The sequence below is a fragment of the Opisthocomus hoazin genome, chromosome 3 (assembly GCF_030867145.1).
Source record: "Opisthocomus hoazin isolate bOpiHoa1 chromosome 3, bOpiHoa1.hap1, whole genome shotgun sequence".
NCBI classification, from domain to species: domain Eukaryota; kingdom Metazoa; phylum Chordata; class Aves; order Opisthocomiformes; family Opisthocomidae; genus Opisthocomus; species Opisthocomus hoazin.
The window spans coordinates 91992116-92018226 of NC_134416.1; the positions used below are offsets into that span (position 1 = coordinate 91992116).

At 42.1% G+C, this 26111-nt stretch overlaps 1 protein-coding gene across 6 annotated transcripts in view; it reads left to right on the forward strand.

Annotated features, from left to right (window-relative positions):
- Nucleotides 1-24838, forward strand: part of KIAA0319 (KIAA0319 ortholog) — a 47019-nt gene extending 22181 nt beyond the window's left edge. For 5 of the 6 annotated variants that reach the window (XM_075417059.1, XM_075417057.1, XM_075417058.1 and 2 more), the window contains exons 4-14: nt 4304-4487; nt 7135-7267; nt 8167-8315; nt 8983-9134; nt 10300-10438; nt 11698-11857; nt 13218-13360; nt 14720-14842; nt 16272-16362; nt 18475-18566; nt 19422-24838. In XM_075417059.1, coding sequence (XP_075273174.1) covers nt 4304-4487; nt 7135-7267; nt 8167-8315; nt 8983-9134; nt 10300-10438; nt 11698-11857; nt 13218-13360; nt 14720-14842; nt 16272-16362; nt 18475-18566; nt 19422-19600 — 1545 coding nt within the window. In that variant the 3' untranslated portion in view covers nt 19601-24838. The remainder of the gene's footprint in view (nt 1-4303; nt 4488-7134; nt 7268-8166; nt 8316-8982; nt 9135-10299; nt 10439-11697; nt 11858-13217; nt 13361-14719; nt 14843-16271; nt 16363-18474; nt 18567-19421) is intronic. The other variant, XM_075417061.1, reaches the window with a different exon arrangement.
- Nucleotides 24839-26111: the final 1273 nt, after the last annotated feature.

Below are 26111 nucleotides of genomic sequence, written 5' to 3' on the forward strand. Positions count from 1 at the left end.
CAGTACCTAGTGGGAAGGCAGGAGAGGGGGGGCACAAGCAGTGCAGGAGTTTTCTGGAGTGTGTTGATGGTAACTGCTTTGCAGAAGTAATTGTGGAGCTGACAGGCAGAGAAGCTCTGCTGGCCCTCATCCTTTCAGGCAAGGAGGGATTGCTCAGGGATGTGGCCATGAAGTGGTGGAGTTCAGGCTCCTGACAGGGACAAGAGGTCAAAAAGCAGGGTCACAACCATGGGCTTCAGGCTTTGGCCTGTTGTGGGATCTGCTTGGAGCAATCAAAAAAAGGGAGACTGTCCTGGAGATAAGTGGGGACCATGAGAGGTGCTCAAAATAGCCTGTGACTTTTATGATTGACCAAGTTGGTCTGGAGTGTATTGGCACAAGTGAGAGAAGATTAGAACTTGTCTCCATGCATATGGAAGAATATTTCATATCAGATGAAGTGCTGTTGCAAGTTGAAAAGTGAGTACTGGTTCTGCAAGTAGGGTTGACAACAGAAGACTTGCTTTAAAAAGTATTCACCATGCAGACCTTGAAATGAGCATAAATTAACGTGGGGGTGGAGGTGAGAGGGGTAGAGACTATTTGTTTTTTCTATTAGTATGCAAAAAGTATGTATAAATGTACATATGAAAAGTATGGTACCAAAGTCTACTGTCCCTGCAGATAAAATTTAGCGAGTGACATTCTGTCATGCACTGAATTTGCAGTTAGACTTACAAAGTTAAAATTAAGGAAATCCAACCACCGCTGCACTAAGTTCATCTCCCATTTTTCCTTCTATCTGCTAGGGGAAACTAACAAGCATCTTTTAGTTACTGCCTGTGCTGTGTGCTGGAAATTAGCCATGGAAAGAGTCTGCAGTAGCTTCATGCACCGCCATGTTTGCCCACTTTGGGCATGCAGTAAAACCTGAAACTTGCCTCCATTGTATTTTGCTGGCAAATGGAAGCCACAGTAGCATCATGCTAAGCTTTAGCCAGCTGTCAGGATCTCTGCCGACTGCACTGCTTATGCCTTGTGCCGTAGAGAAGCCGTACAACTCGAAGTTCACCTAAAGTGTGTGGCAAACAGAGATGAGCAAATTTGTTCCCCGTCTCTAAGTGATCATGTGAATACAGGTTCATAAAAGTTGAAATTCCACATCTTTCAGTGGTAACAATATATATGGTGAAGCCTACTTTGTAAATCTCTACTATGGTTTTGCCACACCACACAGAATAGAAGGATTTTGCTTTCTCTTTGTGCACTGCCTGTGTAGGTGGGAGTTTATTGTAAAGTGAAATGGAGAGAAACCTGTTTCTCACTGGGACATGGAGGAGACATTCCTGTGTGGTCTCTTTGTTACACTAGCACAGCTGTTGAGATTCCTATGGAAAGGCTGAGGAATGAGCTTGCTGCTTTCAGTGCAGAAGGGGTGGAGCTCCAAAACTGGATCAGTCTTTAGCCCCAGCTGGTAGTGATGTTGAAGAGCTGGTAAGACAACTGTAGTTAGAAGGTGATCTGGCAGAGCTCAGTTAGCAGAGCTGTAGAAGGTTGATGAGAGAGCATTGAAAGCCGTTCGTGAAATGTATTGTGAAATGACTCTAAAGGCTCTCTATTAATGTAGAGGAAGGTTAAGAATCTGGAGAAGCAGAAGGTTTTGAGAAACTGCCAAAACTTGTGCAACCTGTTTCCCAAGTGGGAATCCTTTGAATTTAGGCATTTGTAGAGAAATGAAGATGAGCAGTTTCAACGAACACCTTTCCCTGGCCTTCCCCAGGTTTAACTTCTAGATAGATGTTCTAGATACATCTCCCCTCTCCTTCTTAGTCTCCACTCCCCTTCTTTTTACCGCCAATTATGCTCGGTCCCTTTGAGGTGATAGGCAGCACAGGAGTTTGGGGTCAGTGCATGGCAGTTTCTTTTTTGCCACTTGCTGCTTATTTCTCTTTTCTGCCACTGTTCCTTCTTACTTGTTTCCGCTGCTCTGTTGTGGGCTTCTCTGTGGGCTTCAGTCCCCTGGGAGGTGGCATGAAGGGCGTCTTTCCACAAAGGTGTTTCCAGCCCTGTGCCCGGTAGTGTCCACTTCCGCGTGTTCCTTCTCGTGTCTCCTGTTGTGCGTCCCCCCCCACCTCGTCCTGTGTCCCCTACCCCCAGTGGCTACTGCCCTTTCTTAACTGTGTCTGAATGGGTGCAGTGTTGGCTCGTGGTGACTTGTTTCCATCCACTGCCAAACTGTCTGGGACCACAGGGGTGACCCTGCAGCCAGTCCCCTGCCACCCAAACCCTGCCAGTTATGCGCAACACAGACTTCTGGCTTGGCTTCACGTTTTTCTGGTTTAGGAGCTGTACTTTTGTGACTCTTAATGAAGATGCTGCCTGTGGTAAGTTCTGGGGATAGGGTTTCCCTCTTATGTGTCTCTTTTCTCCAGCAAGCAGACATTTTAATCCAATCTCATATGGATTTTTCAGGCACATATTTGTGTTTCCTGCTGAAAAAATGTTTATTTGGAAACCATGTTTTGTTATTAAGGAAATCTTAAATTTTTATACTGGATTAAAAATGACCAGATGTCTCCAGATAGTTTTCTTACTGGTATATGATCCAAGCTACCTCTCAAACTGTGATGTTTTTGTATAGGTTATGAAAATGTGATGGTCTTAAAATCATTTTTACTAATACCTTTAATGAAATACCCTGTGTTTGTTGTCTGTTATACAGTATTTTCCTATCCTCCTCTTAATTCCGTCACAGTGATTCTGTAGCTCTGTTCCTAGATCTGTGCTGACGCACTCTGTTCTGCAGCTTCCAGAGAAAGCTCTTTTAACAAGCAAGACAGAGCATGGTGGTAAAAATGAGGTTCCATCCCTTCCTAGTAGTCAGCAGGCTGCAGCATCCTCAGATGCTGTGTTCTTTGAGCAAGGACCAAAAGAGAGATTCTGAATGGTGAGACCAGCCAAACACAGGCCTCTGGTGTCTGTGCCCTGGGAGAATCCTTGCTATAAATGCAGTCAGGTGTAGGGGATTTCTGTATGTGAAGTGGGATCGAGCATGTGGGATTTGTCAGTTAAACGACCAACCTGGCTGGTGGGTTTACATCAGAGTTCAGAGTGATCTTTTGGACTATCACCCTCAAGCAGTTCAATAACATGAATACATTTAGAAATCTGTACAGAGTAAATACTATCAAGCTGCCCAAAGCAGAAATCTGCAGTGCTGCCCATCCTTGGAAGTGATATACCTGTGAAGTATTAATTGTCTTTCTAAAATTTCCCGTTAACTGCTGTTATCCTGTGCGGATGGTCAAACACTGGAACAGGTTTTCCAGAGAGGAGGTGGATGCTCTGTCCTTAGAGATGCTCAAAACCTGACTGGATGTGGTCCCAAGCAACTTGCTGTAGCTGACTCTGAGGAAGGGGGTTGTACTAGGCTGTCTCCAGAGGACCCTTCCCACCTCAGCCATTCTGTGATATGAGCATGCCTTTTACCAACCTTCATAATCCTATGCTTCAGTTAATAGATTATGTACAAATGATAGCGGTATGTTATGTCTTCATGTGCCACACAGCGAATTGGCAAAATGCTTTCCTCTAGATGTTAGGTCAGAAATAAATCTTGAGAACATAAGGAAAAACTGGGTCCATTCAGACTAATGTGGATTTGAAAGGTGATAGGGCCTGAGGGAGAGGGGCAAGGTGATGGGCAACACAATGCTGAGTTATTCCTGCAAAAATTGCAGTGTCCTTTGTTGCAGTTCTGACTTACCAACAGGGTGGGTCAATGGGAAGAATGCTACTGCTTGGTGGCTGAAGTAGAGGGATCTAGGGCATTTTATTAGCGGTGAGGAAAAGAAGGCATGAGCAAGTTCTGGTCTGAGCAGACGTAGTAAGAGGCGATGGTTCTGTTATGTTTGTGTGTGTACAGCATGAAGACAATACTCACCAGACAGACTTCCTGTCATTGAGTCTTAAAGGTTTGTGACTGTATTTAGACCTGTCCTGTTCTTTATTATTTTGAGAACTGATAGCTTTAGTTGTATGCCAGGTTACCTCATTTTGATGACCATAGCCTACACCATTCTGCGTCTGAAACTTGGAAAATGGTCAGCATTTTTTACAAAGCCGGGGGCGAGGGGGACGACGACAGGGACAGACACCCAACAGTCCTCCTTTGATAGATATTCTATATATGAATAAAACCACCTAGTAACATAAATCAGTAGGCTCACCCTATGTGCTGTTTAAAAAACAGCGTACATCTGAATCTAGAAATGTGAAAAATGGCTCACTTGTGACAACTCTTTCCCCATAATTCATTTTTCAGACTGCTACGCCTTCCCTTTCTTTGGACAAACTGGATTTTTCCTCAGGTGCGTCAGAGAAAACCCAGGATCCTACAATGGCCCCAGAGAATGTCACTGAAGGTGGGATCATGCTACTTGCCACTGGCACTGTGTCATCTGAGCCCACGCAGCAATTCACACCACCTGCTACCACTGCCAAAGCAGGTAATGTTTCAACATAGCCAGAGATCTGAGGGGTACCTGCAGGTTGGACAGTGGACAGGAATGGCTTTACTACTGTAAGACTTCCAACCTCTTGTTAGTTATGAGCTTGTTCTTTATCCAAATGTGATATCGTCCCACTTTAAGCATGTAGACCTTCAGTAACACTGCAAACTCCAGACCCCGTAGCCAGTTCTGACGCAAAACTCAGACGAAGTCCATCGTTAATAGGAAATTATAACTTAAGAAAATACAGCAAAGTAAAAAGCAGAGATTAAGAGTGTTTTTTAAATGGGTTAATTTTTATACTTGGTGAGAAAGTATAAAAATGGTTCCCCACAGCATCCTCCTGGAGAAACTAGCTGCCTGTGGTTTGGATGGGTGTACTCCTCACTGGATAGAGAACTGGCTGAATGGCCGAGTGCAGAGGGTGGTAGTGAATGGAGTTAAATCCAGCTGGTGGCCAGTCACAAGTGGTGGTCCCCAGGGCTCAGTTTTGGGTCCAGTCTTGTTTAACATCTTTATCGATGATCTGGATGAGGGGATTGAGTGCTCCCTCAGTAAGTTTGCAGGTGACACCAAGCTGGGCGGGAGTGTCGATCTGCTTGAGGGTAGGAAGGCTCTGCAGAGAGATCTGGACAGGCTGGATTGATGGACCGATGCCAGCTGTGTGAGGTTCAACAAGGCCAAGTGCCGGGTCCTGCACTTGGGTCGCAACAACCCCATGCAATGCTACAGGCTTGGGGAGGAGTGGCTGGAGAGCTGCCTGGAGGAAAAGGACCTTGGGGTGTTGGTTGACAACAGTCTGAACATGAGCCAGCAGTGTGCCCAGGTGGCCAAGAAGGCCAATGGCATCCTGGCTAGTTATCAGGAATGGTGTGGCCAACAGGAGTAGGGAGATGATCGTGCCCCTGGACTCAGCACTGGTGAGGCCGCACCTCGAATACTGCATTCAGCTTTAGGCCCCTCACTACAAGAAGGACATTGAAGTCCTGGAGAGTGTCCAGAGAAGGGCAACGAGGCTGGTGAGGGGTCTGGAGAACAAGTCTGATGAGGAGCAGCTGAGGGAGCTGGGGCTGTTTAGTTTGGAGAAGAGGAGGCTGAGGGGGGACCTTATCGCTCTCTACAGGTACCTGAAAGGAGGTTGCAGTGAGGTGAGTGTTGGTCTCTTCTCCCAGGTAACTAGCGATAGGACGAGAGGCAATGGCCTCAAATTGCGTCAGGGGAGGTTTGGATTAGATATTAGGAAAAATTTCTTTCCTGAAAGAGTGGTCAGGCATTGGAACAGGCTGCCCCGGGAGGTGGTTGAGTCTCCATCCCTGGAGGTGTTTAAAAAATGTGTAGATGTGGCACTTCAGGATAGGGTTTAGCAGGCATGGTGTTTTGGGGTGGATGGTTTGACTTGATGATCTTAGAGGTCTTCTCCAAGCTATGATTCTATGATTATCCTCAGGCAAGGCCTGAGATGGCATCATGCCACCTTTTATGATCCCCTTCTCTAGTACAGCTAGGAACAGCAATTAGATGCTGAGCCAGCTCTAGCTGCAAGTTACAGTGCGCAGGTCTGATGTAAATTATACCGGTTTGTTGTGTTTTAACCCCAGCCGGCAACTAAGGCCCACCAGCGCCTCGCTCGCTCCCCTCACAGTAGGATGGGGGAGAGAATCAGAACAGTGAGAAAACTCATGGGTTGAGATAAAGGCAGTTTAACGGGTAAAGCAAAAGCCACATGCACAAGCAAAGCAGAATAAGGAATTCACTCACCACTTCCCATTGGCAGGCAGATGTGTCCAGCCATCTCCAGAAAAGCAGGGCTCCATTGTGTGCAATGGGTAATTGAGAAGACAAACGCCATCACTCCGAACGTCCTCCCCTTCCTCCTTCTTCCCCCACCTTTGTATGCTAAGCATGATGTCCTATGGTATGGGACATCCCTTTGGTCAGTTGAGGCCAGCTTATTTACTACAGAATAGATATATATTTACTACAGAAGCCAAGAACATGAATTGGAAGTACAACATGTGGTGGTGCCTTTTAGACCTGTTACAGTGTGGAACTAGGGAGTTGCTACTGCCTAAGTCAGGTGTAATGGGAAATAAATATCCAGGAAAATGGTGGTATTGCCAGTTTTACCATGCCACAAAAGCAGAAGCTGAAAACAGAATAATAGGCTATATGTTTCTGCGTTAAATCCTCAGAGGCTCTAAACTGGCATTAACTTAGTGGTGTCGTGTTGACCTTGAGCAGCAGCGAACCTGGGCCAGTATCTTCTATGAGGGCAAAGAACCATATTTGGGTGGGTGGTTTTAAAAGGGATGCAGTGGTGGAACCAGGAGAATATCCCACCACTGTTGTTATAAAATTTTTCATGCAATGAACTGAGCATGCTGCAAAATTCTTGAAGTGGGACTGTGCCTTCAGATATGACTGAAAAAGGGAAGTGCTTGCTGTGAGATTTGCCCTGTTGCAGAGCTGGTGTCTCCCAACTTGTATTTTGTGCTGGCTTGTGCACATTATACTTGTGATTTGTACCTTTGATACATTATATCAAATTTTTAATATAATATTCTGTGTAAAGTCTTCTCTCTAATTGGCAGTCCTTGCCAGTGACTACCTGGCAAATGTCATATACTAAATATTAATTTTACAGAAAATAACACTCCTCCAGTAGCAGTGGCCGGCCCTGACAAGGAATTGACCTTCCCAGTAGAAAGTGTTACACTGGATGGCAGCAAAAGCCAAGATGACCAAGGCATTGTCTTCTATCATTGGGAAAATATCAGGTATCCAGAGATTTTACTAATCTACAGTAAAATAGAAAACAAAGTGAAAGTGATTGGTGCCAGAGCCTCTTGTGCAGTTGTGTTGCATGATGCACTGTTTGAGAACTGCTTGGAGGCTCTTCCCACTCAGGTGGTAATAGGGTAAGAGACAGGAATTTCAAGTTCAACTTGGAAAGCTTAGGCAATCTCTGCCTGTGTTTCGCAGTGGGTCATTTTGGGGCTGACTGTTAGAAAGTTAAGAGAAAATGACAGGAAATTCCATGTCTTGCCTTAAAAGACAACAAACAGGCTTGAGTACAGTCCTGTAATGTACAAAGTTTTCCCATAAGTGCTTAGAGCTATGATTTCTCAGTCACTTGTTTGTTGAATGATAAAGTAAATTCACAATCTGTTTAGCCTGAGCTTTCGACGGTAGGTGACTGAAGTGGTCATGAATGATGATTGAAAATGTTTTACGAAAGTTTGTAAATGTATGTTTATATGCAAAATGAATTGATCCGTAATAAATTAAGGACAAGGTATTAGCTTACGCAGCTGTCGTGTCTATGGCGCAGGAAGAGGTTTGCTGGCACCCTGTATATGTTGTGAGTGGCTCTTAGAGCAACTGTGTTTGCATGCTCCCATGAAATAATACAGCGAGCAGGTTGAACTTCTGGGGTGCATTTTCTACTCTTCTAAAAACTAGGTATGTGATGCTTGGGTGCTTTGAATGTCTTGAGGCGGAAAAAAATGGATTTATGAATTCTCTGAATTAAACTCATGTCTCATATGGTTCTTCAACCATAAGTGTTTATAGATGTGGTAGAACTACAATATACATAAAATGGCATGAGCAATGCTGCTGAAAGAACAGTTTGACTGGTTGTGCAGCATTATTTTTCTGAGATGTTTTGTTTCAGTGGACCAAGCTCTGTACAGATGGAAAATGGCAACAAAGCAATAGCAACTGTGACTGGTCTTCAGATTGGTACCTATCGCTTCAGGCTGACCGTGAAAGACCAACAGGGCTTAAGCAGTGCATCTGTGCTATCTATTACTGTGAAGGAAGGTAAGCTTAGTTACTGCTTGTTAGGATATGGTAGGCAGCTTGCCAGTTAATTCAGTCACTTGACAGAATGTAAAGGAAATTGGAACAGAGAGAGAGGATGTATCTGTTGTCATGTTTCAAGGGTATTCAAGAAGAGTTACTGCTATTTTGTAATAAAGTAGTATTGCGAGTGACTGGTAGAAGTAACTTCTCTTACTGAAAGCTTTTAAAAGTTAAATAATATATGTAGAATTAGTTGTAATGCTCCAACTTATTAGGTAATAAGTGATTCTCAAGATGACAAGAGCCCAGCATGGTGATCTCCTGCTGGGATGTGTTTCCAAGTAGGCAGAAAATCTTTCTGCTTGACTGAGAAGACTGACACATAAGTGATTGTGAGACTGCAAATAGAGGACCCCACAATGCTTTTTGAAAAAGATGTTTTTGGATGGTAATGCTTACTGGTATTCTCCCCATGGTGCAGCTCTGCTTTTGTCAGGTTGTAATAGTCCTGGAGCCAATTTCTCTATACCCACTCATCCTTTCCCTGTAGCTTTGACATGAGATTCTGTTGTTATTGCCTGTAATCATCAAGTAAAGAATCGTAGTGTGGGTGTATTGGCAATGGCATGTCATGTTTCGCATGTTTTGAAAGCAAATCCTTCTCCTCCACTATTTTTATGACTAGAAAACAACAGTCCACCCCGGGCGCATGCTGGTGGGAAGCACGTTCTAGTGCTTCCAAATAACTCTGTTACCTTGGATGGTTCAAGGTCTTCTGATGACCAGGGGATTGTGTCGTATTTGTGGATTCGGGATGGTCAGAGCCCAGCAGCTGGGGTAAGTTTCTTGAAGGTTGTAACTGGAGTCAAATTCTGCTCTTGTTATGCACGTAGCGTCACTGCAGCAGGGCAGGCAGGTATGACCCAGAAGATGCTATGATGCATGGTGTCTGTTTCTGGTTTGTCTCCGCTGATTTCTGTAATGCTTTGTTTCAAGGGGCTTGTGATATTTTCACTGTAGCTAAGAGGGCTGCAAGTACGTAAAAGCACTGCAGCAGTGTGGACCTGGTTGGGAAAGACTCTAGACAGGAGAATGAAGTTATGGCTCTTAAAGAGCAATTGGTGATAGTACCAAGCTAATGTGTATGAGAGAAAAATCATCTGCAATCCAGATACTTCAAAGGAGGTAGGCTCTGAGAGAGCAAGAAGTGCTGGTAAAGACTGAGGAGTCATATATGGTACCAGATGAGGCAAAACCAGGGGTTTAAGACAAAAATGGTGTTTGGTGCTAGGTGTATAGATACCTTGCCTGGCAGACTATGGTGAATAGCCTAGGTTATTAGGGCGGTAGAGTCTGCTTTCTGAGTAGGGGCAGACAGCAGAAGTACCTCATGGTAAACTGAAGTTTGTATGTCAGCTACTAATACTGTGATAAGTTCTTTTGCCTGTCCGCACAAAGTGTTGTGGACAGCTCTTCACAGTCAGGAAGACAGCAGCAAAATGGCAAGAACTGGGAGAGGAGAAACAGCAAAGTGATAACAAAGCTTCTAGAAGCAATTCACATGAGCAAGGGAGAAGAATTGAAGAGGTTTAGCTTCAATGTAGCTGGCAGAGGTGATAGTTGGAAATACATGAACTTGAAGGAAATTAAATAATTTGGAATGTCAGAAAGCAGAACTAAGAATAGTGGAGTAAAAACTGAGAAAATAATGTAACTGTCTTAGATTTTCAAGCAGATGAGTACTTGAGAATGTCAGCTGTTTTGCGTCGGTGTGGTGTTTTGTTTTGTGTTTTTTTTTTTTTTAAATGAAAATATCCATGCTGTGTAGACATCCTCATTTACTCCTACTTCCAAATTTGTATTATTTTCCTATAAACTGGTAGGTCACATTTCTCCCAAAAGCCAAAGCAAGAACTCACATTGTAATATCTGATAGCCGACTTGATAGTCACACCTGCAGCTGTCCCTGAGGGTGTAATCATCCTAGTACCCTTTTTTTCAGGATGTGATCCATGGCTCAGACCACGAGGCAGTACTGCAGCTGACTAATCTGGTGGAGGGAAACTATACATTTCACTTGAAAGTGATGGATGCCAACGGAGACTCAGATATTGATTCAGCAACTGTTGAAGTGCGGCCTGGTATGACAATTAAAAGGTCATCATACGTTGTGAATAGCTCATCTATGTTCTCCCTTTCACTTATGTATTTCAATGTTGACAAGATTCTCTCAAGTTAAAACACAAAGCAAATGGGTCTCTCTCTTCATACCTTCTTGCTGTTTCTCAGTAGGCCTGAGTGTGTTAGAAGAAGATGTCGGGATTCTTGACTACCAATTACACCATTGCCTTCCTGGAAGCATAAATAAATAAAAATCATACTTCCTAGTTAATATTTTTATTACTTTTTGTTGCTTTTCATTCATTGTAGGTTTTTGGGGTTTTTACCTGGTTGTTAATCAGTTTGGCCAATGGAAAGAGATGGGAGCTGAGCATTAAGTTTAGGTACAAATGCTGCACTCGTGTTTTGTGGATTAAAGCGTGTTCTTATGCTTGTTTTCCTCCTTTCATACTGAAGAACAAAAACCTCAAATTTCAGGGTTTTTTAAGTGGTCTTTTCGTGGTTTGATATTGCTAACATATAGGCTTGTTTTCAGATGCAGGATAAATGGCTATGTGATGGAAGCATAAGTTGAGGTTTCAGGAAAGGAGTCTGAAATCATGGGTCTGTCTGAGATTTCCTGTTCATCTGGTTCCTGGACAATGATTTTATTTCTATTCCTCACTTCATTGTTGAATATAGTCACAATAACTGGTGCAGGATTTTCATTGGATATCTGTGAAGCTTGTTTTGTTTGCAAGGCTCTCTAGATATTCAAGTGTTATTTAACAGAACCCTCAGTTTGTGAAGGTAAACATATTTGATAATTCTCAGATTCACCATCCTCATTGAGACTTGCTTACATGTTCTTGCATGCTACCATGAGTCCATCTTTGTCTCCCTTTTCCTGGTTGGTAGCCAGTAGCAGATAACTAGCAGGGAACGTAAGAATTAGACTCGTCTATTGCTTACTCCTTACCTTAATATAGCAGCATTAAGGGGAACAGAAGCTGCTGTTCTGCGCAGAGATGTTGGTAACGTTGAACTGAAGTACACACTGAAGTGCTTTCTGATAAGCTGGGTTGCTATCTTCGGACCCAGCAGGTTTGTTTCAGAGAGAATGTGAAAATGTAGGCTCAGTACTTTTCTAAGAACACAGAAGGGTTGGATTATAAGGGGTGTGGGTCTTACGCAGGAAAATATGGTATTAATAAATACTTTTGAATACTGCATGTTGTCTTCAGTTGGTACTGATATATTCGCCAGGCTCTGAAAGAATAGCATGTTCTTCCTATGTCAGATCTCAGAAGGAGTGGTCTGGTGGAGCTGATTCTGCAAGTTGGAGTGGGACAGCTGAGTGAACAGCAGATGGACACCCTGGTGAGACAGCTGGCTGTATTGCTGAATGTTTTGGATTCAGATATCAAAGTTCAGAAGATAGAAGCCTATTCAGATACAAGGTACAAAGATATCCTGGTGTGCCAGGAAGAGTTGTGATTTTCATTGACTTGCACAGCTCATGATTAGTTGCAAAATAATTGTTTCAAAGTTGATAAAAAATGCTATAAATCTCAACAGTATGTACTTTAAAAGGTTAATTTCTTCTGCTGTGGTAGAAAGTAGATGAAATAAGCTCTCTGGAGGCTGAGAACTGAAGTTTTTTGTTTAAAAAAAACCTAAAATTTCTCTGTGTAGTTATTGTATTCCTTTTAAAAAGTGTGTGAGTGTATTTCAGTGTCTTTCTTCCATACACTGCTATTATTTTTCCCAAATGCTGGCTGGAGTGAAATGGACAGACTTTCTCACAGTGAAGCAGGTGTTGTATTCAAAATAAGGTTCCAGCTGTATCTGCTCAAACCTGTTTTATTCCCCTTTTCTTCTTCTTCCTCTCTGAGGTTTTGGTATTCTAAATATTTTATAAATGTTTTCCCAGGCAACTGGTGATGAGAATTCATTTTTTGCAGAGAAAACTACACAGCGGATACTCCTAAGTGTAGTATCTTACTTTTAAGTAGAAATACCCCCGTACTTGGTGTAGAGGATTAGAGATGGCTGTGCATACACAGAGAACTCCTCAGCATGATTGGTAGAACGTGTTGACATGAGTTATCTTTAAATTACTTCTTGTTAACTACTTGGTAATTTAAAATCCATTTTGGTGTCTATTTAGGTCTCTGGGAACTTCTTACAATTTAAAAATAAAACAGTTTGGAAAATCTGGCATTTATAGCTATGAGATTTTTAGTCACAGCTTCCAATTACTGCTTTTCAAATAAAGATGTTCCCTGAAGTGGAATGGGATGAGATTGATGCTACCAAAGTTTAAAAAAAAAAAAAAAAAAAAAAAAAAAAAAGAGAGAGAGAGGAGGGAATGGTAGCGGGAGAACGAGGGCTATCACATGAAGTTCTTCAGCTCCCTTGCTTCTGAGCTTTTCTTCCTCATAAATTCAGTTTCCTGAAGTTACTCAGACTGCCTCAGAGAGTCCTTTGTGACAGGTTCTAGATGAGACTGGGTAAAGGAAATGTATATGTAACTTCTCTTAAAGCAAGAGCCGGGAAGACGAAGGAGGGAATTATATTTCCTGTTGTCCTCACCTTTCTTCTATGGAACTGAGAAACCAGAGAACAGCTGGAGCTCCCTGCTCGGAATGAAGCCAGTGATGTTTGGGTGGAGTTGACTGATCCATGGACAGAGTTCACTAATCTTTATCAGTGGTGACATTTGCTTTCCAGAAGCAAACAAAACCAAAGGCTATAAACTGAATGCCTGACAAAAGTGATCTTTGACAGCAGTCCTGATCTTAGCTGTTCTTTCTGCAGCACTGCGGTTGTGTTCTACGTGCAGAACGGGCATCCTTCCAAGGTGATCGAGGCATCAGATGTCTCGCGAGCTCTGCATGTGCAGCTTTTGAAAAAGAAGGCTGACTTTCTACTCTTCAAAGTCCTGCGGGTTGACACGGCTGGTATGTTTTGCATCGTGCTTGGTCGTCTCTGAACTTTGTGGACATTTGGCTAACAGAGCAATGTGCAAACAGTGCATGAAGGCCTTCTGTCTGCCATCTGGTGTCTGGGCTTCAGTGTAGCTTTCCGAAAGATAACATTGAAGACCATACTTAGAATGTTTGTTCATTTGTAGTAGACTGGTGCCAGTTACTTGTGTTCTTTTAAAAGACATCATCTGTAACAGCAGGCAAAAGCACATCAATCTGGTCTGCATCAGGAAGGCCTGGGGAACAAGGATAAAGATCCACACTCATACTGTCTTTTGTTGTAGGATGGGCAAAACTTAATACAGCCATGATATAGAATGTTTTATGCCCCTAGTTCCTTCAAGGCTTTCAGTGTTCAGTAGTGGGCTTGTACCATAATTTGTTTTTGTCTGTCTGTGTCAGGCAAAATGCTCAGGTGATCGCTGTGTTTTAAGCTAGGCTTGTAATATTTGCAATGTAGACAGGCCGCTGGGGTTTCTTGCAATGAACTTTTCATCAAAAAGATGCTTGGACTTCTAAGCCTGTTTTAGACTTGACTAGTAATGTGAACCATTTATGATACTCAGATATTACAGATACCACTTCTCCATCATTTAAAATCAGGCCATAATGATCCAAATGCAAACAAAGTGAGCAAGCTCTGCAATAAAATAGTCACTGATTCTGTAGTAAATTCTGTCTCTATTTACCTGTTGAAAAGGACTGTTGTTCTATTGTAAGTGTATTTGGATTACCGAAATGTGTAGGTGTCACTTGAAAATATGCATTAACATTTTCTTTGACATAGCAAATCTGCTACTCTAAGTTGTAAGGAGAATAACTTTTTATTTTAGTCTTATATGACACATTTATCTAGCAATAGCTACTACTCTAAGCATATGAGGTGTGTAAATGCTCTGGCCTCAGATGCTGTAATTCAGTTTTGAAATAATGAAACACTCCATTTTATTGGTGTGATTATTGTCTGCTAGAACCTGTGATGTTCCTCAGTTCTCAGGTACATTAGAAGTTCTTACAAATAGGTCATAAAGAAAGGAGCAGGTCTGAATTCCACAACTTCAGCTCATCTTTATTTTTGGTTAGAATAAACTGTTCTTGACTTGCATATGATTTCAGTATTGTATGCATAAGATAATACATCTTTCTCTTCACAGCCAGCAGTCTGCTGAACTGTAAATGTATTGAACATCTAACACCAAAGGAAAAGGACATTTGAAAAATACCAGAATGTTACAGACTAGATGCTTTACCACCAGTGTAGTCTCACAATAAGAGGATACATGGCAAGTTGTCCATTTACACAACTGACCCCGTGTTCGGTTTTGTTCTTAGCTTGTCTTTTAAAATGCTCTGGACATGGACACTGTGACCCCATAACAAAGCGCTGCATTTGCAACCAGCTGTGGATGGAAAGCTTGATTCATCGTTACCTAAATGATGGAGAGAGTAATTGTGGTGAGTTTGGGGGTTGTGGGATCTATTTCAAGAACAACTCGTCATCTTGTGAGACTGTTCATTGTTTGGGGTCAGAATGGGAGTACTTAGGAGGTAAATGCTGAGGGAAGACTACAACAGTCTCTTTGTTTTCCAGCCCAGCAGTATCCTTCTGTAGAAAGATGCTTGAATAACATCTTGAAATGATAATGTCTTGACAGTAGTAGCCTATACTGAAAGTATTTTAAAAGTTTAAATTCTAGTAAGTCTCACTGAGGGGAAAAAAAGCATGAAGACATTGTCATAGGAGAGAGATCTTGCAACAATTTGGCACCAGTTGGAAGGGTTGTTGAATAGTGTGAGTGTTGCAGAGCTTTTGAGTAGTATTCATCTGGTTGTGGCAAAGTGAAAAAAGAGGCAACAATATAGATTATCTGAGTGGGTGATGGATGCTTCTATGCCAGAAGTATGATCTTGACCTAAGGAAGCAAAACACCAGTGTTCTGGACTAAGCAATATAGTCACCTCTAAAACCTCAGCTTTTTAGCATGATTCATTTCATGGTTTCTTTGAGTTTGCCTGTTACACCTGGGAAATCCAATTTATTTTCAGCAGCTTAATCATGTCTCTGTCCTGTGGCACACCTAACATATCAGCTAAGCTTCTCTATTTCAAATACTTAATAGTTTTAATGTGACTAAATTGGTCTTCTGCTTAAGTTGAAATAAAGCTCAACTCTTAGTGCTGTGCAGGCTTGGAGACATTTTCTGAGTAATGCACTAGTCTTCAAGTAAATCTATAGAAATTTATAAGGAGTTTGCTAGAATCCGCTAAGTAACCATGGACCCATGTGTCTGTTAGTGAGCAAAGACTAATTGACCAGTTGAAATGGGACAGCAGGTTTTAAACCTGAGGCTGAGACCTCCTGCAGCCCTGCCCTAATGCCGTGTTGTTCCATAGTGTAATAATAACGCTGAAATAGTGATCATACACATGTTGGAGTTCACGTTATTGCACATCTCTCTATCCTGCTCATGTTTTCCTGGATTTGCAGATGTAAGCTTGCAGATAATCAACTGTTCTTTTGAAGCACTACTAAAATGCCAGACCCAGAGTACACCTGTATTTATTTCAGTTAGAGATGGACAACTGAGGTGGTAACTATGCCCTCTTGACTTTCAGTTCCATGTAGACTTGAAGTATTTTGGGATGGTAAAAGGTACTGGAGTGGAAGAGAATTTACAAATGTGCATATTCATTCTGGAAGCTGAAGAAATTTTAGATATTATTCTGAGAACATGAAGGTGCTAAGTTTTCCTGTGTTCCTGATGCCACTCCCCTTTCCTTGGGATATATTATTTTAATAGAGTTGTATTAGAAATTATCCTATTCGTATTACTTTATTACAAATATTACATACTACAAAGCACTGTTGTGTTTCTTTTTTCAGAGTGGAGTATACTCTGTGTGACTGTATCTGTTTTTATTTTGGTTGGCGTCATGGTAGCGCTTGCCTGGTTCTGCATCCGCTTCTACAAGAGGTAGGTGATTTGTGGGGGTTTTTTTGATGGGATATATGCAAAAAGTGCACACAACTGCCACGTTTTAATCCAGTTCTTGGCACTAAACCACTGAACTCTTTTGAGGCATGTGAGGAGCTTCCTGTAGCTATTTCTGCGTAGACACACTTTGGTTGAAAAAAGGAGTATCTGTTTGTGGCTCTGTGCTCTTCTGCATTTTGAAAAACAAAAAGCCGTTATTGGAGTATTCTTCATATTAAGCAAAGATTTATGTTAAAATGCGGACAGTATACTGCAGTTCTTCGTGGTCTCCCACTGAGTCCTTCAGGTACTCCAAGCTAAGAAAAAAAGAAGCCCAGCCTGAAAGTCACTGATGTAGGAGTGTTCCAGGCCGTGGGAAGGAAGCTGCTCTCAACCTGGTGTCTCCCTTGGACAAGGAAGGGTGGACATGTGGCCTGGCAGGCAAGGAGTACTGCAGCAATCTCAGTCAGGCAGATTTCTTGCTTCCTCTTCCCTTGAACAGTTTTGCCTACTACTGTGTGTTTCCCTATCTGCCCTTCCCCGCTTCTGTTTTTTCCTAGTAAGCTGATAAGAAATTGTCTTTCAAGTGACAAGTCCCTGAAAGCTCTGTCCCTAGAGCAAGTGGTTTTGCTGCTGCTCAAAAAGCCCAGCAAATAGATAGCTTGTTGAGGTGTTAGTGAAATGAAACGCTGTCAGAATCTTTCTGGAGTTTCATCTTTTTCTGGGGTATCATTGCAGTATGTGAAGAATGCTGTTGGAAATGTGCGGGAGTTGATACTGCTTTCCTTTGTGTGGTTGAAGGAACAATGCTGTTAGTAGAAAGGTTTAAATAGAATTGTGTCCCACTCCACCCCTACAATGCAGGGTGGAGCCTCACAGGCCTGTGGATTTGATCAGAAAGGGACTTTTTTTTGTGGAGTGCAGCTGCTTCTGTCCTTTGTCCTCATGTGGCTTGTGCCAGAGAGTGAGGGCTGGTTGACACAGATACCTGTGAAAAAGAGGAGGAAGGTGCTACGCAGGACAGAGTGGCAAGAGATGCCCTTTGCCTTGTGGAAACTACAGGAAAAACACTGTAGTCCAAGATTTGGCTGGAGCTTTGCAGGTTTTAAATGCTATGTTGAGTTGCCAAATGAAAATTTTTTAGAGGACTGTGGAGGGGAGGCCAAGTGACTGGCTGGCTGGCTGCTGTAATGCAGGCTGAGCAGTAGCTGGCTTCTCCACTGTGAACTGTGCAGCCTCGGTAGGAGTGCTTTTCTGGAAGCTGCCAGAGTCAATCCTTGCCTTGACAAAGGGCATGTCCCACCCACCGACCCCCCTCCAAAGTTATGAGAAAGAGGGACAGAAAAATGTCTGAAGTGTGGTAGCGTCTTCTAGGAGGTGCCCCCTTGGTTTCGTGAGTGAATACCCTGATTTCTGCCCTGAAATCCTTTGTTCGTTCCTTCTTCATCCAACACACGAACAGTTCTGTGTCTGTTCTTCTAGCTCCAGGACTTCTCCTTCTGTATGAATGAGCAGGTGAGTAACTCCTGCAAACTGCTGAAACTTAACATAGAGATGATGGTGTTTTCAGTGTTGTGGAAGCAGATGCTGGGGAAGGATTTAAATGAAGGAAGAACAGGTGGGCATTTGCCTGCAGACTGGTAGGGCTTTGTCCCTGCAGATGAGGGAGCCGGTCACCCTTTTTGTCTGGTCTTGTCTGTAAGCACAACCAGACAAGCATCACGTAAACTCTCTCAGTTAAAAAAAATGTGGGGACTAACCAATTCTTCCAGAATTTTTATTTGGAGACAAATAAATATATGTACCTTGTGTCTAGTTACAATGTTGAAACTGAACAAACTGAACCCCTGTGGCCTTGGAAAGCAAGTCAATCTTTCTTCCTTTCTTCGTCTCTGTATATCAGAGAGAGAAAATAAACTGTACCCTCTGGTCCAGATTGTATAGTTGCTTTATACAGGTATAAACTGGAATAACTCTTTTTAAGTCGAGGTGAGAAAGTACAAGCAGGTTCTGTGTATTGGGGTATGTAGCTGTGCGTATGACAAGGGAGAGGGAGCAGCTTTAGGTGTGTACATGAGAACTAAATGTCTGTGTGGTAACTTTTTTTTTTAGCACACAGAGGACGAAGATAAGAAAGAAAACAAAATATACCATGCTAGATAGCATAGATGAGCAGGAGAGAATGGAGCTGCAACCCAAATGTGGTAAGCACTGTTTCAGCTGGGAACTCATCCACCAAACTTACAGTCAATGTATACGAATTGACACCTGCAGTCAGGAGGAGCCCAGAAGCTGGCCTACAAGCTTGGGAATGACAGAGGCGAGCATAGACAGTGACATGGTTGGGGGAGAATCACTTCATTTCTTTCATGAGACCTTGGGCTCAGCCATTGCTCTGAGCTGCTTCATTAATCTTAATTTAGAACGTCTGATTGTCCCACAGACTTTCTTCATGTAACCCCTCCTACCCTGCACACACTTTAATTTGGAGCAGTTTTTATTGTTGGGCAGCAGTTCCCTCCTGGCCCTTAAGTGTCCTGTTAAACAACAGTAGACTTCAGCTGCTACCCTCTGTTCACATATGTTATGATTTACCTAAGTTTCAGTTTTTAGCTGGGGAAATACTGGAATCCAGGGAAATAAAATCATCCTGAGAAACTGCGGTCCTAGAAAGACAGACATAACGTTTCTGTAGGAACCATGACCTTTCATTGCCACTCATGTTAATCAGATAGTTGAGTGGACAGACTAATTTTCATATTCAAGCTATTAAAAGTATATTAGCCGTGTACTAAGATCATCTAATAGTTTCTAATTTAAATGCATGTATTCACATTTCAGAACCATAAACTGGTGGGCCTGCAGTGAAGCCTGCCTGACAGTGTATGGTACCTCCTAAGCCAGTTTTTATGTTGGTGGTGGCAGTGATGCGTGCAGTTATGCTGGATTGCAGAGAATGTTTTCACTTACCTTTCATAACACAGTAGAGGAGAGGATGGTTAGTTGTTACTAAAAAATACAACCATTCTAATGAGCTTGGTTTTCTTTTTTGTTGTCAGGTATAGAACATAGAAGTACCAAACACGACTCCTGTCTGATGGTCTCTGAGTCAGAGTTTGACAGTGATCAGGTCACTATCTTCAGCAGAGAAAAGATGGAAAGAGAGAATCCTAAAACCCTCATGAATGGATCCGTCAGAAATGGAGTTTACTTCAACTACAGCTCCAAAGACAGATAACTGAATGAGGGTAAAAGCACAGAACACGCTGGTCTAACACATCTGAAACATGTTGGCCCACCTCTGTTTTTCCAGAACCGAAAGCTTCCTAAAATATCAACCAATTGCAGATGAAAGGATATATTTGTAGCACAGTTAGGGGAGGGAAGGAAGAAGGATTAGATGTTCAGCTAACTCCTCTTGTCACCATTACAGGAACAAGGAAAAGCACATCTGATTTCTTGCATTTTCCGTGCTGAATGTTTGTCTGAACTTCAGAACACCTTATTTCCTGTATCATTGCTACAAAACTAGCCAGGGCTGTTATGCTGCTACCAATGGTAACTGAGACGCATACAGATTTGTGTCGTGTGCTCCTATCTCTCTCTCTTGGAGAAGCAGTGTGATTATGATGCTAACCTAAAATAGCAAAAGCCAATATAGATAAATTCACTTACAACTATAGAAAGCAATATGTGACCACTGGCTCCATCTTCATTTTCAGTTTAGGTTGGGAACACGGAGAGCATTTTTAGTGCATTGTATTTATCTCTGACTGTGCTTTGTGACTTCCTTTTCTAGGGTAGTGTTCATCAGATGAAATGTCTTTCTTTTCAAAGGAAGTTTACAGTTTAGCAGCTGCACTTAATCAGCTGTAAAGTAATGTGATACATCTGTGTCCTGTAGGATGCAATATTTCCTCTATTTACACAGAAAGTGTGGTGCCTGCAGGGAAGTCCAGCCTTCCGTTGCTTCTGTAATGATGAAGGTGCTGAGGGTCTCTAGGGTCTGCCATGTCCAGCCAGGAAACAGTAGCAGAAAGGCAGGAAGGACTCGGTGTGATGCACCTCCAGAAGCATTTTGAGCATCCCAAACAACCTTTTGCTTAGAGAGCACTTCTAAGGAGCTGTGGACCTTTTAAGACTGAATCCTCAGATTTGGATGAGTTTTCATCTGTCAGCCTCAATGCTCAATTAAAGAACGTGCAGGGCATTTGTGTGGTGAAGTGCTTGTGGCAAAGTACCCTATGTGAGGGAGGAGGTTCAACATCTACATACATTGTCATGGGAATTGGTACAGAGGTAGGTTTTAGCTTGAGCATTGGATTGTTTTACTTTTTCCATTTTGGCTATTCAGTGACTAGATGTGTTGGCCTAAAGAGATCCCTTTAGGTGTTTGGGAAGGGTAGGTATGTTGGAGTTCTGATGTTCTCAGTCTGGATAACTGCTTTACAGCATGCTTGTTAGGCTTTAAAGCCATGCCCCGAGTATCGTTCTTCAAATCCCAAACTGAAGACCTGGCTTTTACACATAGGCCTCGCTTGGAGCATCAATGTCAGTGGTACTGTCTGGCCATGACATCAGCCTTTCCTGGGGGTCCTTTGCTGGAGGAATGATGTGTTGTAAAGGAGAAAACATTCCTCTGGGAGCATTTTGGACAGGGGTTTCTTTAACTTTTTTTTTTTTTTTAATCTGGTAGTGGAGAATCCATTAACAGAGAAGAGTGGAGCAGTATAGAGAGCAGGGAGAGGCAGATCAGAGGATCAGGGAGGGTATGTAGCCCACCTCCATCATGAGGAATAATTTGGTGGAGAATTCTGGGGCTTTCTTCATCCTTCGTAGAAGTCCAATACAAGAGAGTAGTTGGGTTGAACGCTGCAGCTTCTGTGCCACTCTCGTTAACGGAGTTGGCCAAAAGTTCAGAAGAACTGTCTAGGTTGGAAGGAATCAGTAGTCAAAAGTTGCAGCAACGTGGTGTGCTCATACCTGTTTTCACACCTTGATTCACTCCTGCTTCGGCAGGGGGGTTGGACTAGATGACCCACAGAGGTCCCTTCCAACCCCTACTATTCTGTGATTCTGTGATTCTCAAATGCAGCCAGCAACAGTTCCTAAGGCTACTAATGCTGTGCTGAGGAGTATTTATTCTGTGCCCAGCTCTGCATTTCTCTGGAGAGCTGAGTGTGGCTGCAGGAGTCACAGTGGTGGGAGAGGCTGTGAGGAGCTAAAAAGGGCTAATGCGAGTGTTTTCCATGTTTTTTCCATATCTACCAGCAAGATGCAGTATAAGTAGTATGATTTACTTTCTTGAGAAGCCAAGTTTTAACTCTGTGTATGGGAGTTTTGAGCTATCTATTGAAGTAAATCTAATTTATCTCACACTCCCTGTTCTTGATTATGTCTGTAATATATATATATATAGATTTTTAATAACTTGGTCATTAAAGGCAAGGTCATCTTTTGATGCCTTTCAATTTATGCTCCAGATGTGTTAACATAATAATGCAATGTTCACTTTAAAGCATTCCTAAAGAAAGTTAAGGCCCACTCAGAATACTATTTTTTCTTTTTTCCTTTCTAAATGAAAGTGTTGGGCTTAATCTATTCAGCACAAATCCCCAGAATTTTCTAGCAGGAATTGTGCTCTTGGAAACCTGCAGTTAAAGAAACAAAACAAAAAACCCACAAAACTTGCAAAAGCAACTACAACTTTTTATCAGCCACGCTGCCATTAATGCTTCTGCTAAATACTGTATCCAGTGTGCCTTTATAGAGAAAGTTATCTTTTAGGACATGTCAGTCCAGTCAGCAGCATACTTCAGTTTTGTGAAGTCAGTAACTTGTGCATTTTGGGTTTATTTTACATTTTTAAAGCTGGTGCTGAAGCCTAGGAGGTTGTTCTTTGAAGGAATTAAAATTCAGACATCTTTTTTTTTAAAAAAAAACCTGAAAACTGGAAAACAACTACAAGAGTCAACAAACCTGCTTTTCTCAGTGCTGCAGAATCCATAGGGCTCTTCCCCCTCCCACACACACAGACGCTGTGGGCTCAGGTCTTTGGATCAGTGGCAAGTTCATGTGCCATGAGAACATGATTTGGCTACCTGTTTCTCACTGTAACAAATATGAACCATTAGACCTGTATCTTATTGCGTAAGGCCCTAGCAAGTGGAAGTTGCTTACTAAATTCTGTTCTCTAGATGATGCTTTGGCATCTGCATTGCTAACAGTATTTTATTATGTTTCGAGAGTTGAATACAGTTTAAAATTTTGAGCTGCTTCTAGTTCTGCTAGTTTGAATTTTCCACCCCTTTGGAAGAAGTAATTTCTCTTACGTAAGATCAGGCTTGCTCTCAATATGAAACTTTCACTGAAGTTGAAAATAATAGTTTCTGGCTCTGTGAATTTGTGGTATCACCTGTTAGTGTCACTTGGCCAAGCATGATTTAGTCAGGAATTTAGGAGAGACTATAGCAAGCCTTGCATCTTGACTCAGTATTAATTTTTATTTCTAGAACTGTTGGCTTTCTTGCAGAATGTCAGGTCATGAAAGGGTCTGAAAACTAGCTGTTAAGGTGCAAACACAATGGCAGAATTCTGGTACTAGCCTTCTGGTTTGGGTTACGATGGGTTTGAAGCAGGTTCTCGGTCCTGACGCTTACTTCCACACACCGTTTTCCTTCATATACAGAAAGAGTGCTGGCAGCTTCTTTGTGAAACAGGGATGGGGATATTCCCAACAGTCTCGTCTAAAGTGAAAGGCAGAGGAATCAGATATATATAGCTTGTCATGTATGGCTTAGAGTCCACTGGAAATAAAGAATAAATTCAGTTTGGCCCAAGTAAGATACTGCCTCTCTTTAAAGGCAGACTGTCCTGATACTTACAGTGCATAGCAGCCTTAGTGTAAGCACTGGATCTTCATTTGCATCTTGGTATTATATTTATACATGCTGATGCATGTACAGGCGGAGATTGTCCAGCTGCCTTTGTTTGCATTTTAAGTAAGGAGTATATTTTGGAAAAAAACATCATTACCGTTACTGCCTGAGACATTAAATGGGTTCAGTACTCAGGTGCAGTACTGAACACATTGTACACGCAGCACAAAACTGCCATGCAGCGAAGAAGTCATTGGCTTGTGTTTTCAACTTGCTTCATCAAAATACTACTGCAGTATGAAACAAAATTTACCTTGGCAAATCTGCCGAGATGTACATCCAAATTCTCCGTCCTGTGGTTCTACCTTTCATGATAACTGAGTAGTTTGCTGAGAAATTCAAGCAAAATATGAACGGTCTAATTGCAGAGGATTTTTTATTTGGGGAGGAAAAAAGTGGTCATTCTTGTTTCATGTTTAAGAATACATTTTCAACTGCGTCCTGCTAGGTAAGCAGTCTTTTAGCGGTCTCTCTCTGTCGGATGCATCAGATACAGGCACTACTTAAGCACCTGTTTTGTGCTGTCAGATGCATTTGCTTGTATGATGCTAATTTCCCTTTTCTTTCTTGGTCTCTTGTGAGCAAACAAGTGCAGACAAGTGCAGAGAACTTCACAGTGTGTGAACTTAACAGAGTGAGCGCATATGTGTGTTCTCTGTGTGGAGTTTAAACTTTACTTAGTTCTGATATTCTTGAAATAATTGGGATCTTAGGCACATTTCCTATTCCTGTTTTAAGCCACAAGCGAAAACTAGTTTTGTCCCTCAATATACTGATAATGGGCTGGAGTCAGCTGGAGCTGGAGCTTTGAGATGGTGGTAAAAAAATTACAGCTACTTTAGTCTTCTGAGCCATTTACGTGAGGTTGGAGAGAGGTAAACATTCCTCTAGAAGAAGGGAAATGGGATAGAGGTGAATTAGAGTTTCTTAACATCGGCTATTGCTTGTCATTGATCCCTAACTAGGATACTAATCCCATACTTCTGCAGCAAAGGAGAACCCGTTTCACATACCTTTTAGATCCTGAGGCAAGGGAGGGAACCTTAAAGCTTAGAAATATGATTTAAGACACGATGGAGAAAAGGCAAATTGTTTTTTCTTTTGCACAGGCTACGAATCGGGTGCAGATGACCCACACAACAGTAGTTTGCCTCTATATGGAAGCACTTCTCCCTGCAGGTGGATGGGTGAGCCATTACAGAATTTATATTAGGAATCTGTTTCTAGAAAGTGTTATTTATTGCAAACAGTAATGTATTGTAACTGGAACTATTTCTGAGCTGAAATTATTATATTTATGTAACTACTAATAAAGTTTTGTCTTTCCTTCTAGGAACTTGTCAGGTATTCTTTTAAACATGGTATTCTGTATTGGACTCAAAACTCAGGTCAGGCTAATAGAGATATATTGTATACCATAGCTTATGTCTGTACTCAGATGTAAAAGCAGTGAAGTATCTGATCCCTTCCCTTCCTACTGACAAGAGCAGAACAGTATCTTTTTTCAGAGAGGTAAAGTGATTCAGTACATTGGAGAGCAGGAAAAAAAAAAAAATAAAGAGTTTTCATGTGGTGCTTGTCCTTACTTGGTTTAATTGGCTGTGTGTAAATATTCACCAGCTGTTATGCCAAATGCGGTGGTTTCACAAGTTTTGCAGCTTATTCTATAGCTTAACCCAGTACTTGTGTGTTTCTAAGTACAGCGCTGCTTTGCAGTAATCAGAGGTGCTGGTGTGCAGTATGACCCAAAATACTGCTCATAGCAAGGGTGGGTTATACTGCCTGTTTCTGAACTGGGAAAGAAAAATCCATGCATCAGTGCGGGTGAAGTTTGTGCTAAATCGTGGCAATAAAAGGTACTATTGAGGTACTATTGTGTCATTCCGTAAGGAAAAAACATCTACCATACAACCACTTAAAGTTGCTTTTATGGTGCTACAGTCTGAGTGGTACCTCTTGACATTCCTACAAGGGAGTATCAGCTGCCAGTGAATCGATGAGATACACAGTGTCCTTCACTGAGAAATGGAATCTGCCTGTTTGCTACTCTACTGCACATTTTGGTAACAGCAGTAGCCTCCCCCCTTCCCTTTGAGGAGCCTGATGCAAGCCTCTAGGCTTGAGCAACAGAAGATAGTCAGTAGTGACTCCTTAACAACTCAAGCCAGTTGTGCTAACTAGCTTCAGCACTCACTGATGAAGTGAATAAACTGCTAAATGCTTCCACCAACTTCTCATGTCTCAGAAGGTCCTAGGCAGAGAGTTTCGACATCAAAAACACTTTAAACAAGTGCTAAAATTTAAGTTAGAGTCTCTGAAGGCCATACTTAAACCTTCTCCTTTAAGATAGGTCAAGCCTTCCGTAAGCAGTAGGGCTAGGACCAGTTATGACTCTGCTAGTTACAGTGGGACAGTTGCTTCAGTGCCAAGTCAAAAGTATGAAGCTTCTTTTTACATGCAGGATCGCCCAACTCCCAACATGTGCCTGATAAATTTAGAACAATAAAAACTACTCTGTGCAAACCATTTAAACTGCTGTTTGTGTACTGTGACTTAATCATGAAAGCCCAATGAATCATAAAAGCATAAAATATCTCTAAAAACACTCGTGTCTGGGAAAGTGATAGGCTGCAGAACGCTGAAAACATTTCCTTCATCTTGGTGACAAGAGATAACGAAGTGCAGTCTGCCAGCTATTGTTAACAAAATTAAGTACTAGATACTGGTCGGGCTTGATGTACTTCTCAGCAGCACCGACTGTCTGTCTTCACTGAAACTGGGTCAGTGCTACCAGCATCAAGAGCCTCCCTC